The 14,722-nt window shown below is 43.8% G+C and overlaps 1 protein-coding gene across 1 annotated transcript in view; it reads right to left on the bottom strand.

The window, feature by feature from the left end:
- LOC311147419 (uncharacterized protein) overlaps window positions 1–4,695 on the bottom strand; it is a gene marked incomplete at its 5' end in the record, with an annotated part of 75,282 nt that extends 70,587 nt beyond the window's left edge. The window contains one exon of the mRNA XM_084184121.1: window positions 4,533–4,695. Within this exon, the coding sequence (XP_084040247.1) occupies window positions 4,533–4,695 (163 nt within the window). The remainder of the gene's footprint in view (window positions 1–4,532) is intronic.
- Window positions 4,696–14,722: the final 10,027 nt, after the last annotated feature.

Below are 14,722 nucleotides of genomic sequence, written 5' to 3' on the forward strand. Positions count from 1 at the left end.
AAGTGCTCAGCATATGTGGGAACTCCTTCAAGACTGTTGGAAAAGCATTCCTCATGAAGCAGGTTGAGAGAATGCCCAGAGTGTGCAAATGAGTAGGTGTTTCCAAACTTTTGACTGGTAATGTAAGTTTTTCTAGCAGCAGATTATGATCGATAATGTCAAAAGCCGCACTGAAGTCTAACAAAACAGCCCCCACAATCTTTTTATCATCAATTTCTCTCAGCCAATCATCAGTCATTTGTGTAAGTGCTGTCATTGTTGAATGTCCTTCCTTATAAGTGTGCTGAAAGTCTGTTGTCAATTTGTTTACTGTAAAATAGCATTGTATCTGGTCAAACGTTTACTAAGGGTTGGTAACAGGCTGATTGGTCGTCTATTTGAGCCAGTAAAGGGGGCTTCCACAATTGTCCTCAGTAATCTTCCATCCAAGCTGTCAGACCCCGGTGGCTTGTCATTGTTGATAGACAACAATCATTTTTTTCACCTCTTCCACACTCACTTTACAGAATTCAAAATTACAATGCTTGTCTTTCATAATTTGGTCAGATATATTTGAATGTGTAGTGTCAGCGTTTGTTGCTGGCATGTCATGCCTAAATTTGCTAATCTTGCCAATGAAAAAATCATTAAAGTAGTTGGCAATATCAGTAAGTTTTGTGATGAATGAGCCATCTGATTCAATGAATGATAGAGCTGAGTTTGCGTTTTTTTCCCAAAATGTCATTTAAGGTGCTCCAAAGCTTTTTACTATCATTCTTTATGTCATTTATCTTTGCCTCATCCCTCTCAACCATACAATTTTTCAATTCCTCATTAATCCACAGGGATTTAACCATTCACACACAAAGCCAATTCGAGGCTCCAGCAAAGATTATCTCGTCTGGTGGTGATACAGCCCAAACTCCCAATGAGTGCAGTGGTTCCTCATGGCAGGCTAGAGCTAGCAATGAGGAAGTGGAGCAGGATTATTTATATGGATTGGAGCCACTGGCTGCTGTGGCAACATCCCTCCCTGACCTCACAGTCATTCAGTGCTTATCTGGCCTCAAGTTACTGACCTCTCATCAACAGCCATGAAATTCACACTGACTAGCACAACAAAACTCAGTTGTAATGTCCTAAACAGCTGCCCTGGGGTCTCTCTCACACTCACAGCCAGCATCAACATGTTTGGAACTGGAACCACGACCAGAGCTGGAACACACTTGGCTCAGATCAAGTATGTAGTTTGGCAACCTGTGGTGGTTACAAGACTGTGGTCCGCTGCAGTCCAATATCACAAAATTTTTCAGGATTAGAGGTATGGAGGGCAGCAGAACCTTGGTTTTGGGAAGTAGCATTGGCGTGTGCGTGATTGCGTGCGTGCGTGTGCACACATGAATGTGTGTGCATGTGTGAGTGAGTTCTTGTGTGTTCTTGTGTGTGTCCATGCATGGGTGTGTGTGGTGCCAGGATCTCCCTGTGCTTGTCATACTCTTACTGGACAATGATAAGACGCATCAAAAAGCAACAGAACTCCAACTGTCATAAATCAGGAGGATCACAGAAATTCACCAAGTCAAAGAAACAACAAAGAAACTGCTGCATCTGCAGATTTAATATGCCAGGTAGTCTATAGCTCTAATATCTAGTCTAAGGGTGTTTTCACACTTGGTTCCCTTTCAGCCAATTTTTGTGGTTCGCTTGATTTTTGGGGCAGTGTGAACACTCAAAAGAGCCCCTGAAGAGAACCAAACTGAACTGAGATCATCTTGAGAGATGGTCTGAGTTCAATTCGCTTGAATTTCACGGTCTGGTTACCTTTTTTAGTTCAATGTGAACACAAAGCTCCCCAGGTTTGCTTGTCATTATTCCTGCACCACACACTAGACTACTGCAACACCATTTCCTGTGCCATAACCCCTCACATTTGTGCCACAAAAGAGAGAAGATGATGATGTGCAGGTTTGAGGAAAAAACGTGTGCTGTTTTTGGATATTGATTAGCGATTATCAAGGATGCACAGTTTTTAGTTCAAGATTATTTGTTTGCAATATGTGATCTATAGGCTAAGATAACTTCATAAGCTGTTTATTTGATTGTGGGGTTTGAATAGTGTGAGAAGACAACATATTTGGTGAGAACATATGGTACAAAATCAATTCTAGACAGTTCAATTACAGCATTATTTAATCTGCAGTAATTATTCTGCTATTTATTCTGTTAACAATTATATTTATATGTTAATATCATCTTCAAATTACAATTATTATGTCTAATCTTTTAACTAAATGCAATCTATTAGCTTCCAAAATGTAAGTAGGTATATCTAACTGTCCGATAACACATTCTGATAAAATGGCTTGTCCTGCACTTTGTTAAAACCCAGAGTGCATTGAGCGAATGTTTAAAAAATATCTTGGTTTCTTTGTAAACATAGCAATGTGAATGCAAAGAGGACTTAGACCACAAAATAGGTGAAGTGAAGTGGCAAAAGAGTTGAGTCCTCGTTCAAAGGCAAGGGCAGAGTGAATACAAAGAGAACTGAGTTAGTTTGCCTTTTTTACCCCAGTGTTTACTTCAAAGAGGACTGTGATCGGTTCTTTTAAAGAAGACTATATGTGAAAACACCCTAAGACACACACTGAGTGTACAAAACATTAGGAACACCTTAATATTGAGTTGCACCCCCTTTGCCCTCAGAACAGCCTCAATTCGTCGGGGCATGGACTACAAGGTGTCGAAAGCGTTCCACAGGGATGCTGGCCCATGTTGACTCCAATGTTTCCCACAGTTGTGTCAAGTTGGCTGGATGTCATTTGGGTGGTGGACCATTCTTGATACACACTGAAAACTGTTGAGCGTGAAAAACCGAGCAGCGTTGCAGTTCTTGACACACTCAAACCGGTGTGCCTGCTACAATACTCAGTTCAAAGGCACTTCAATCTTTTGTCTTGCCCATTCACCCTCTGAATGACACACATACACAACCCATGTCTCAAGACTTAAAAATCCTTCTTTAACCTGTCTCCTCCCCTTCATCTACACTGATTGAAGTGGATTTAACAAATGACATCAATAAGGGATCTTAGTATTCACCTGGACAGTCTGTCATGGAAAGAGCAGGTGTTTGTACACTCAGTGTACATCTCACCGTCCCCTGATGCTGACACAGGATACACCATTTACAGTTGGGTTAGGGCACCGACACACTGGGATTTGGTAACATCACCAGGAATTCACCTAAAAATTTATTTTATTTAGGAAATCTGTTCACCAAGTATTCCCACAAATTAAAAAAATAGACATATGTGATCGTGTCTCAATGTAATCAAGGTATGAAACTATTGTTATTTTCAATTACAATCTATTTTTGGGCTTAGTTATGGTGAATGTGCAGTGTGCAAATTATTATAACTACTGTATGTTCCGGCTCCCCGACCATCCGCTCCGACAAAAACTCACCTACCCATGTCATAGGATTTAATTAATCTCTATCTCTCTCTCTCCAGGGCCGGACTACCGCATTTGGGGCCCCGGACAAGGGAAAAAGGGAAACAGATTTTTTTAGGAAAACAACTACTTTCCTGCATTTTAACACATTTTGCTATGGGGCAGATAGAAATAAAAGTGCAGTTTTATGATGCTATTCTACACATTCTGTTATGAGGCTGAGAGAAAAATTTGATGTTTTAAAACCAATTTTGTGCAATTCTACACACTTTGCCATTGCTTATGACATGTTCATAATGCTCTCTCTCTCCACATAGAGATCCTCCCTGTATCTCTGACAAGTGAGAGGCCATTAATCATCTTCCAGGATATGCCCCTTAACTGCAGGAGCAGTATTGTCTCCTGATCCCTACCTGCTTTCAATGAATTTTACACAAGTCCCATTAGTTCACTCACACCATTACAATTTTACCACTAATGTAGGTTCATAGCCTCATGTGGGACAATAAAGTTGCATTGTATTTCTAACACTCACACAGACAAACCCACACTGATAATGTAGTGACATGTCAGATGTCAACACACACAGAAGCCATGATTCAGAATGATAATTTCTCAGACTAGAGGTTCTCTTGCATTCCAGGAGATGCAAGTGACACTGTCTAATGTCATACAGTACACATGATGACAGACATGACATGTTCTTGCTCACAACAAGGACTGATATACTATGTCAGGGATGGGCAACTTTGTAGGTTTAAGCCACTATTATTATATATATATATATTTTCAGTCTTACTGTTGAGAGTTCAAATAGCAGATTTTTCCCCTCCCCATGGCAAAATGAGTAGAATTGCATGAAATGTGTTATAAAATTGCAAAATCACCAACAAAATGTAATCGCTTAGGTTCCCCAAAAGGCTAGGGCCGGCTCTGACTGCATGTGTGGGTATGGATGTGGGTACGCAGACCCGCAAGCCACTGCTGCCCCTCATGATGAGTTCACATTTTTTGTGGCCCCCACCCCCATCAAAGTTGCTCATCCCTGTACCATGTACTATGGTAGAGCACTGTGCACACAGCACATACTTCCTACTCACCTGCACCCAGCATGTGTCCTGTGTTGTAGCCACTGTATCCATAAAAACAGGTGAAGCAGTTCCTGCGCTGGTAGCGGTATCTGCCAAGCCTGTTATTAGCTCCCCAGCTTAACTGACTCCAAAAGCCCACTAGAACCACCATAAACCATCCTAAGGAAGCCATGGTCTAAACAGCACTGAAAGTAAGAGATATGTATCTACAAAGAACTAAGCTTGTACCAAGCTGTCGATAGCATCTTTCCCAAAGGAGGTATGATCACTGCACCAGCTGACTCTCTGCGTTTAAGTATCGCGAGTCATTTTCTTTGGTATTTCAGGCAGCATTCCCCCCTTTTCTCTTTCTCTCTCTAACTCTCTCTCTCAGCTTTGACAAACATGTTGTATGTGATTCTCTTTTACTTGGGAGCTCCTCCCTCACCCCCCTCTTACTCCTACTCCTCTCTCTCGCTCTCTCTCCCTCCCTCTCTCTCCGAAGACAGGTCCACTCTCCTGCTCCTTTGTTCCTCCCTCCTCCCTGCCCCCTCAGGTACAGTGACAGAGACACAGTTGTACGGAGGAACTCTAACAACTGCACCGCATAGGAACATTTACTGACATCACATCACACCAGAAAAGCCAACCACTCTCACACCTTTCCCTCTTTCCTGTAACTCCTAATGCCATAGAGAAACTTACTGTAAATCCCACTGATTTCATGGCAAAAAAAGTGGGAGAGCTTGAGTAGGCATGCGGCTACTCTACATGTAACTGGGATTTTGACAGCTAGCTGGCTCGTCACAGGTGACCGTAAGATGCAATAAAAGATGGAGGAATATAGAAAAATATGGAAATATTACGGCAGAGGTTAACATATATAAAGGATAGAGAGAGGGGGAGGGGGGTGGGAGAGAGTATGAGGGAGAGAGAAAGAGACTACTATTTTGGTTTTACAGGCTCGTCCAGCAAGCAGAATTGAGCATATGTGAATGGAAGTGATTACTGAAGAGAGAGCAGAAAGGAAGTCAACAGTAACAGCATGCCCACCTCATCTCACTACCCACAGGGGATAAGACAGAAACCCATTATCACACTGTTACTTTTAAATTCTCAAACATTGGGCCGGGGGCTCTGTTTGTCCCTGTTCACAACCATCCCAGCACAAATAACAAAATAAGGTAATCATTTTTCCAGAGTGATTCATAATGCAGTCCAAAAGAGTTCCCAAGATGTTGAATTAAACCACAATAAAAGTATCTCTCCCTCTCTCCAAGGCACCTGCCGCCCTATAAATCAACTTTATCCACCAGAGCTCACCAGACAGAGGTCAACCCCTATTAAAAACCCCTAGAGTCAATTGACGCACCGGTGTCAATCTAAGTGACGTAACAAAAAATCCCCATCAAAATCCTCAGTTTAAGCTAGAGATATCAGCATCCACCAGTGTCGCACTTCCACATCTGCGGTGAAAGGTGGCAGAGCTAGAGCGGTGTTTGTCAGACCATGAGACATCCCGAAAATCAGCGTCTGAACGATTTGACCTACAAAGGATTACGGAAAGGGGAGACTTTCACTAACAAGATTGTGTTCTCTGTTTTGCTCTACGACCCCCACAAGTGTCAGGGGACTCGTCTGAAGTCGGTACCGTCGATGCGCCAACTTCTGTTTGTAGCGTCTGAACCGGTTGGGCTACAAACTAATGTGACCCCACTGTGGAAAGGGGAGATTCTCCCAAATCAAACCCGGAACTAGAAAAAACCTCCAGGGGATCATGTCACAATGTCCCAAGAAAGTCCTTGTGGACCAACCAGGAACTGGACAAAACACAACTTCCTGCATGACACAACTTCCTGCTGACTTTAGGCGACCATTTCGTGACGTCCCAGGGACGTCCTAACTACTCTGTCACGTTCGTTTAAAGAAGGGTCGGACCAAGGAGCAGCGTGATATGCGTACATGTTTATTTAACAATAAACACACGACAAAACAACAAAGGAAACGAAACGTGAAGTCCAAAGGTACAACACAACAAACCTTACACGGAACAAGAACCCACAACTAGACAGTGCCAAAAGGCTGCCTAAGTATGATTCCCAATCAGAGACAACGAGCGACAGCTGCCTCTGATTGGGAACCACACCGGCCAACATAGAAATACAAACCTAGAATATTCACACCCTGACCAAACTAGCTAGAGTTCCGTAGGCCAGGGCGTGACAGTACACCCCCCCCAAAGGTGCGGACTCCGGCCGCACAAACCTGACTGAATAGGGGAGGGTCCGGGTGGGCTTCCAGCCTCGGTGGCGGAGTGGAGCCGCTGCCCGGAGCTGGCTTGGGCACCGGTGGGGCGGACTGCTCTGGCTCTGGAGTGGAGCTGCTGACCGGAGCTGGACTGGGCACCGGTGGAGCAGACCGCTCTGGCTCTGGAGTGGAGCAACCGACCGGATCTGGATCAAGCACCGGTGGAGCAGACTGCTCTGGCTCCAGAGTGGAGCCGCTGACCGGAGCTGGATCAGGCACCGGTGGAGCGGACTGCTCTGGCTCCTTACACGGAACAAGAACCCACAACTAGACAGTGCCAAAAGGCTGCCTAAGTATGATTCCCAATCAGAGACAACGAGCGACAGCTGCCTCTGATTGGGAACCACACCGGCCAACATAGAAATTCAAACCTAGAATATTAACACCCTGACCAAACTAGCTAGAGTTCTGTAGGCCAGGGCGTGACATACTCATTCTTGTTTGCAGGTAACTATTGCTGATTATATGTTTAATACTAGGGTCCTACAGATTCATTCAGGTCTTTTTTTATCAGTGTGTATGTGTGTGCATGACTGTGCATGTGTACATTTCAATGTGTGCTTGTGAGTGTCTCTATGTATGAGTATTCCTGTATGATGTGCATGAGTTTGTTTGTGTAGTACATAAAAACATAAAAACATTGATTATTACGTTTACCGTTCAACATTTACCGGCAAGTTATTACATTTACCGGGTTTATTACATAAAACATTTGAAAAGTTCTTACAAATAGAAAAGTTCTTACATTTACCGTTGTTACAGGCCTTTAAAGGAGAGAGAAAGAAAGAGAGCAGAACAGAGGGAGGATCTGGAGGGAGTAATATGCGAAGAGACAGAGCTAAGTGAATCAACACCCTGCTTCTGTCACCAGGACTGTCAGGAATACAAGGAGAGAAAGGTGACCTAGCGTCCATCCACGCTACTAGCATACTGATGGACTGTGCATCAATGGTACTGCTACAAGGGCTCCATGCTAGAAAAGGCATGATTTCTTACTGCTAATGGACCCATAATGCCTTCCTGGTGTATCAAAGTCTTCAGAGTAACCATTACATTGCACTCTGTGAGAGAGCACTGACTCTGTTTATTAATGGGCCATCTGAAGAGCCCATATTGCGACTGTCAGTCGCTTAGTTTCAGTCTCCTATGTAGTAAAAGTAGCAACTGGGGGAACCAGAGCTATCCAAGAGCCACAGAAGGGAGCTTCCAAAGCACTAACCACTGGAACATTCTCATAAGAACACACACAAAGAACACATCTATTACAAGACACTCATCTGACCAAAAACCGATAGTAACTACCCCTGAAGGACATTCAGTTTGGTGAGGACAAGACACTACACTACCTACACTGCACTAACTCAACACGGACACTTCCTGACATAAATCAAGACATCAATGCCATTTTGGACATGAAAGGCATTGTGGGAATTGCCAGGGCTGTTTTTTGATGTAATCAATCATCGACTGCTGTGCTTGGATGGGAGCAGTGAGAGAAGGGCCAACTTCAGCTGAGTGAGGGGAATTATAGGTAATAGTGTGCTCAAGTGATGTGCCAGGCAAGCCATATGTGAGCTCATCTATAGAATGACAAATCCTGAAGTACACTGCTACATGTACAGTAGGAGATGTATAGAAGATCATTGAAACTGAAATACTATTTTACAGGTTGTTCATTACCGGGAAATAACTAGCTTTGAGGATGGGGACTATGTCCCAGATAGCAGACAAATCCGGGCCAGTTTAGGCAATTAACAGAAAGTGTCATGTGGTCCAAGTGCGGCCGAGTGGGATTGAAAAGTTCATAAATTAGTTGAAGATGGCAGTTTTCAGGAGTGTGTTTGATTTGCACAGAAGTGTGTCCTGGATGAAGGCAGTTGACATTAATTTAAGAAAATCAACAGTCCATTAGCCACTTTCCTGAATGCATATGCTTCATCGACGCATGTCTCTTCATAGGAAATACACTAGGCACGCAACCCACAAGCGTTGCTGTGCTGATGAAGCTGCGTATATAACAGGCAGGCAGTATTCCCCACAGTGGTGTCTCACATCCTGAAGCTGTCCTAATATGGATACCGTACCTCAATAAATACTTGGCCGGTGTACCTGTGCCATAAGTCTATGATACAAACCAGGTACTCTGCGACATTTTAGACATTGATCAGCAGCCAGTCAGACATGATTAGAAAGAGATTTGGGCTTTTCACTTCATTCTGGTTCATACCTTCCTGAACGCACCCCCATTGATCAGGCTAAAGGCCTGCTTTGAAGTGAGAGCATTGAGAATTTGATGTTGGCTTTGACTCAAGGATCCTCTGTTATTTCCATGGTATTGTTCCTATCTTTTATAGGTGCTGTCCTCAAGCCAACAGGTCTGGACTTAAAGAGGACACACATGCGCACCAAGCACACACACACACACACACACACACAGACGTGCAGACACACACACAAACACAAAGAACACGATCATTGTAGCACCAGTACATCTCTACTATGGCTATAGGCTCAGTATAGATTGTTCCCCACAGTGATCCCCACACAAATGATTCATTCCTTGCCGTGTGTGCTTGCTTGCGCCTGCGTGTGTGCATACATGAGTACATGTGTGCATTACTCTCTCACACACACCTACATACAAACCAACACACAAACACTCCAGTTTACTCTAATAGAACACGGCATGGACACAGCTTCTGAAGGCTTCTTTTGATTAATGAGGCCAAGGAAAGAAAACTTTGCAGTTCTTTCAACCCCGAAAAGCCAAACGTTAATGTAAACCAGACAGGACATTCTTAATTTTAATGATTTACAGCTTTCCAAACCTTTGCCTTTTTTGTTCATTTCCATAGGCGGGTGTTAGGATTCCTAGTATTCCTACTGTAATAGAGCAATATTTTTAGTATCACAGTTTGTTCTAACAATTCTCATGAAAACTTAATTGGGAGGAAGAATGTTTAAAATGCTTTTTACATTTGTATCACAAACCATTTTTTTGAAAATCTTGATGAATGTGGCCATTTTAGGCCCTTTTTAAACCTATATGGACTATAGCAGTGGTCCTAGTACCCCTGGTTGGGAACCGCTGGTCTATATGTTAATTGTCTACATGTGCATGCTTCCTGTAAGACCATATGATCCGTGAACCGTACATGGTACATAGAACATCTTGGTTTCATTATACTCCTTATAGTGAACTCTAAAATATGGAGTATGTCTATATTCTGAAATACAAATGTTCACATTAATTTACTCAACATTAAATATATGATTATCCATATCTCAAAAGTACCCATTTTGATTTAGCTTACTTTTAGACATTGTTTGGAACAATTTACTCTTAATTTAAAACACATAACATTTCCAGAGTGGGCTCTCTGTTACTTTTGAAGAAATTATCCATTTGATACATAGAAATTGACATTATAGGTCATTAACCAATCACAGCCGTATTGTAGGATTGCACATTCAGCAAAACACCAGCAGAGGGAGTTCCCTTTGAATCCATTTTCACATTCACAGTATTGGTTGTGCTTATAAAATTGATCATAACTTTAAAAGCAGCAGCGAGCCCACTCTGGAAATTGGATGTATATCGTTTAAATAATATGTTTAAAAAAATACAAAATCAAAAATGGGTACTTTTGAGACATTAGCATTAATAGTTTAAATGTTTAATAAATTAATAGGAGTATAATGACACCAAGGTGTTGTCTGTATCATGTACGGTTCACAGATCATAGGGTCTTAAAGGAGGCATTTATACCAAATATATTTTTGGGCCACCCAATAGCCCAATCACCCAATGGCCCGCACAAGATTTAATGACATCAACGTTGCATTGTTTTTCTTTAGCAAACAATGAATTAGGGTGCTAAGACATCCATGCATGTGTAGCTGGGGGCGGCAGGTAGCTTAGTGGGTAAGAGCGTTGTGCCAGTAACCGAAAGGTCGCTGGTTCTAATCCCCAAGCTGACTAGGTGAAAAATCTGTCGATGTGCCCTTAAGCAAGGCACTTAACCTTAATTGCTCCTGTAAGTCGCTCTGGATAAGAGCGTCTGCTAAATGACGTAAATGTAAAATGTAGCAGATGGCTACATTGGCATTACAATTTGACATCAAATCACCTTTCTGAAAGTTGAAGACCTATCGGCCTGGACTCAGAGGCTTCGACTGTTCAAATTGCAGGATCAAATCCCGGGTCGGACTATGTTACACTGGGTAGAATAACATGGTTGGTCTTAAAGGCCTGCAACTGAGCCCGTCTTTAACAGAGGTAACTCATTGATTATATTGTAGTTTACATCCAGGATGTAGAGGATCAGGTAGAAAGCTTTAGGACACACTGATTACAGAGCAAAGAGGAGCCCCCTGTAATAACACTGCTTTGTGCAATCACTTCCTATTCTATCAGACAGACCATCACACCTACGCACTAATGACGGGGCTAACGCTATGGTGAGGAGAACCTTTCATCTCCTATTCTAGATGGTCATTAGTGAGACTGAGTGCAATGGTGCAGTCCAGGTAGACTGGAAGGTTCATATATAGACAATACTATACAGTATTATTTGGTAATTCTGTGAAACCATACCCTTAAGTTTTAAAGGGATAGATCACCTAAATTATTAAGTTACAAACCATTTACAGGGTAAGAAAACCCTGGCGCGACGAAGATGGCGGCCTCGCGACTAGCTCTTAGGAAACTTTGCAGTATTTAGTTTTTTTATGTATTATTTTTTACATTATTAGCTCAGAAAATATTTTGCATCATTACATACAGCCGGGAAAAACTATTGGATATCAGAGCGGCGGTAACTCACCAGCATTACGACCAGGAATACGACTTTCCCGAAGCAGATCCTTTGTTTGCTCCCCCAGGGCAACTGAACTGATTCTAGCGGCTGACCCAAAACATCGGCGGCGGAGGAGAGGCACTCGGAGTGGCCTGCTGGTCCGACTTAGGAGGCGTGCACACCACCCACCGCTTCCAAGTATTCTACTCGCTAATGTTCAATCTTTAGTTAACAAAGTCGACGAACTACCGGCAAGGATTTCTTTCCAGACAGACATCAAGGCCTGTAACATACTCTGTTTCACGGAAACATGGCTCTCTTGGGATATTCTGTCGGAATCGGTCCAGCCAGATGGGTTCTCAGTTCATCGCGCAGACAGGAATAAATATCTCTCCAGGAAGCAGAAGGGCGGAGGTGTGTGTTTCATGATTAACGACTCGTGGTGTAATTGTAGTAACATAGAGGAACTCGAGTCCTTCTGTTAAACCGACCTAGAATATGTCACAATCAAATGCCGACCGTATTATCTCCCAAGATAATTTTCTTCGCTTATAGTCACGGCCGTGTATATCCCCCCTCAAGCCGACACCACGACGGCCCTCAAAGAACTTCACTGGACCTTATGCAAACTGGAAACCACATATCCTGAGGCTGCATTTATTGTAGCCGGGGATTTTAACAAAGCAAATTTGAGGACTAGGCTGCCGAAGTTCTATCAACTGTTGTACTCGCGCTGCTAAAATCCTCGACAATTGCTATTCAAACTTCCGGGATGGTTATAAGGCCCTCCCCCGCCCTCCTTTCGGCAAATCTGACCACGACTCCATTTTGCTTCTCCCTTCCTATAGGCAGAAACTCAAACAGGAAGTACCCGTGCTAAGGACTATTCAATGCTGGTCTGACCAATCGGAATCCACGCTTCAAGATTGTTTTGATCACGCTGACTGAGATATGTTCCAGGTAGCTTCGGAAAATAATGTAGACATATACACTGAAACAGTGACTGAGTTTATCAGGAAGTGTATAGGTGATGTTGTGCCCACTGTGACTATTAAAACCCTAACCAGAAACCGTGGATAGACGGCAGCATTCGCGCAAATCTGAAAGCGCGAACCACTGCATTCAACCATGGCAAGGTAACTGGGAATATGGTAGAATACAAACAGTGTAGCTACTCACTACGCAAGGCAATTAAACTTGCAAAACATCAGTATAGAGACAAAGTGGAGTCGCAATTCAACGGCTCAGACACGAGACGTATGTGGCAGAGTCTACAGACAATCATGGACTACAACAAGAAAACCAGCCACGTCGCCGACACCAACGTCTCACTTCCAGACAAGCTAAGCACCTTCTTTACCCGCTTTGAGGATAACACAGTGCCACTGACGAGGCCCACTACCAAGGACTGTGGCCTCTCCTTCTCCATGGCCGACGTGATTAAGACATTTAAGCATGTTAACCCCCGCAAGGCTGCCGGCCCAGACGGCATCCCTAGCCGTGCCCTCAGAGTATGCGCAGACCAGCTGGCTGGTGTGTTCATGGACATATTCAATCTCTCCCTTTCCCAGTCTGCTGTTCCCACATGCTTCAAGAGCGCCACCATTGTTCCTGTACACAAGAAAGCAAAGGTAACTGAACTAAATGACTATCGCCCTGTAGCACTCACCTCTGTCATCATGAAGTGCTTTGAGAGACTAGTCAAGGATCATATCACCTCTACCTTACCTGTCACCCTAGACCCACTTCAATTTGCTTACCGCCCCAATAGATCCACAGACGATGCAATTGCCATCACACTGCACACTGCCCTATCCCATCTGGACAAGAGGAATACCTATGTAAGAATGCTGTTCATTGACTATAGCTCAGCATTCAACACCATAGTACCCTCCAAGTTCATCATTAAGCTCGAGGCCCTGGGTCTGAACCCCGCCCTGTGCAACTGGGTCCTGGACTTCCTGACGGGCCGCCCCCAGGTGGTGAAGGTAGGAAACAACATCTCCACTTCGCTGATCCTCAACACTGGGGCCCCACAAGGGTGAATGCTCAGCCCCCTCATGTACTCCTGTTCACCCATGACTGCGTGGCCAAGCACGCCTCCAACTCAATCATCAAGTTTGCAGACGACACAACAGTAGTAGGCTTGATTACCAACAATGACGAGACCGCCTACAGGGAGGAGGTGAGGGCTCTGGGAGTGTGGTGCCAGGAAAATAACCTCTCACTCAACATCAACAAAACAAAGGAGATGATCGTGGACTTCAGGAAACAGGAAACATCGACGGGACCGCAGTGGAGAAGGTGGAAAGCTTCAAGTTCCTTGGCGTACACATCACCGACAAACTGAAATGGTCCACCCACGCAGAAAGTGTGGTGAAGAAGGCGCAACAGAGCCTCTTCAACCTCAGGACGCTGAAGAAATTTGGCTTATCACCTAAAACCCTCACAAACTTTTACAGATGCACAATTGAGAGCATCCTGTCGGGCTGTATCACCGCCTGGTACGGCAACTGCACCGCCCACAACCGCAAGGCTCTCCAGAGGGTGGTGCGGTCTGCCGAACGCATTACCAGGGGCAAACTAACCGCCCTCCAAGACACATACAGCACCCGATGTCACAGGAAGGCCAAAATGATCGTCAAGGACATCAACCACCCGAGCCACTGCCTGTTCACCCCGCTATCATCCAGAAGGCGAGGTCAGTACAGGTGCATCAAAGCTGGGACCGAGAGAATGAAAAACAGCTTCTATCTCAAGGCCATCAGACTGTTAAATAGCCATCATTAGCACATTAGAGGCTGCTGCTGCCTATTGGAATCACTGGCCACTTTAAGAAATGGAACACTAGTCACTTTAATAATGTTTACATATCTTGCACTACTTATCTCATATGTATATACTGCATTCTATTCTATAATATTCTTCTGTATCTTAGTCCATGCCGCTCTGTCATTGCTTGTCCATATATGTATATATTCTTAAATCCCATTCCTTACTTTTTTTGTGTGTATTGGGTATATGTTATGAAATTGTTAGCTATTACTGCACTGTCGGAGCTAGAAGCACAAGCATTTCGCTACACCCACTATAACATCTGCTAAACACGTGTAT

This window comes from Coregonus lavaretus, assembly GCF_964263955.1.
Source record: "Coregonus lavaretus genome assembly, chromosome: 20".
NCBI classification, from domain to species: domain Eukaryota; kingdom Metazoa; phylum Chordata; class Actinopteri; order Salmoniformes; family Salmonidae; genus Coregonus; species Coregonus lavaretus.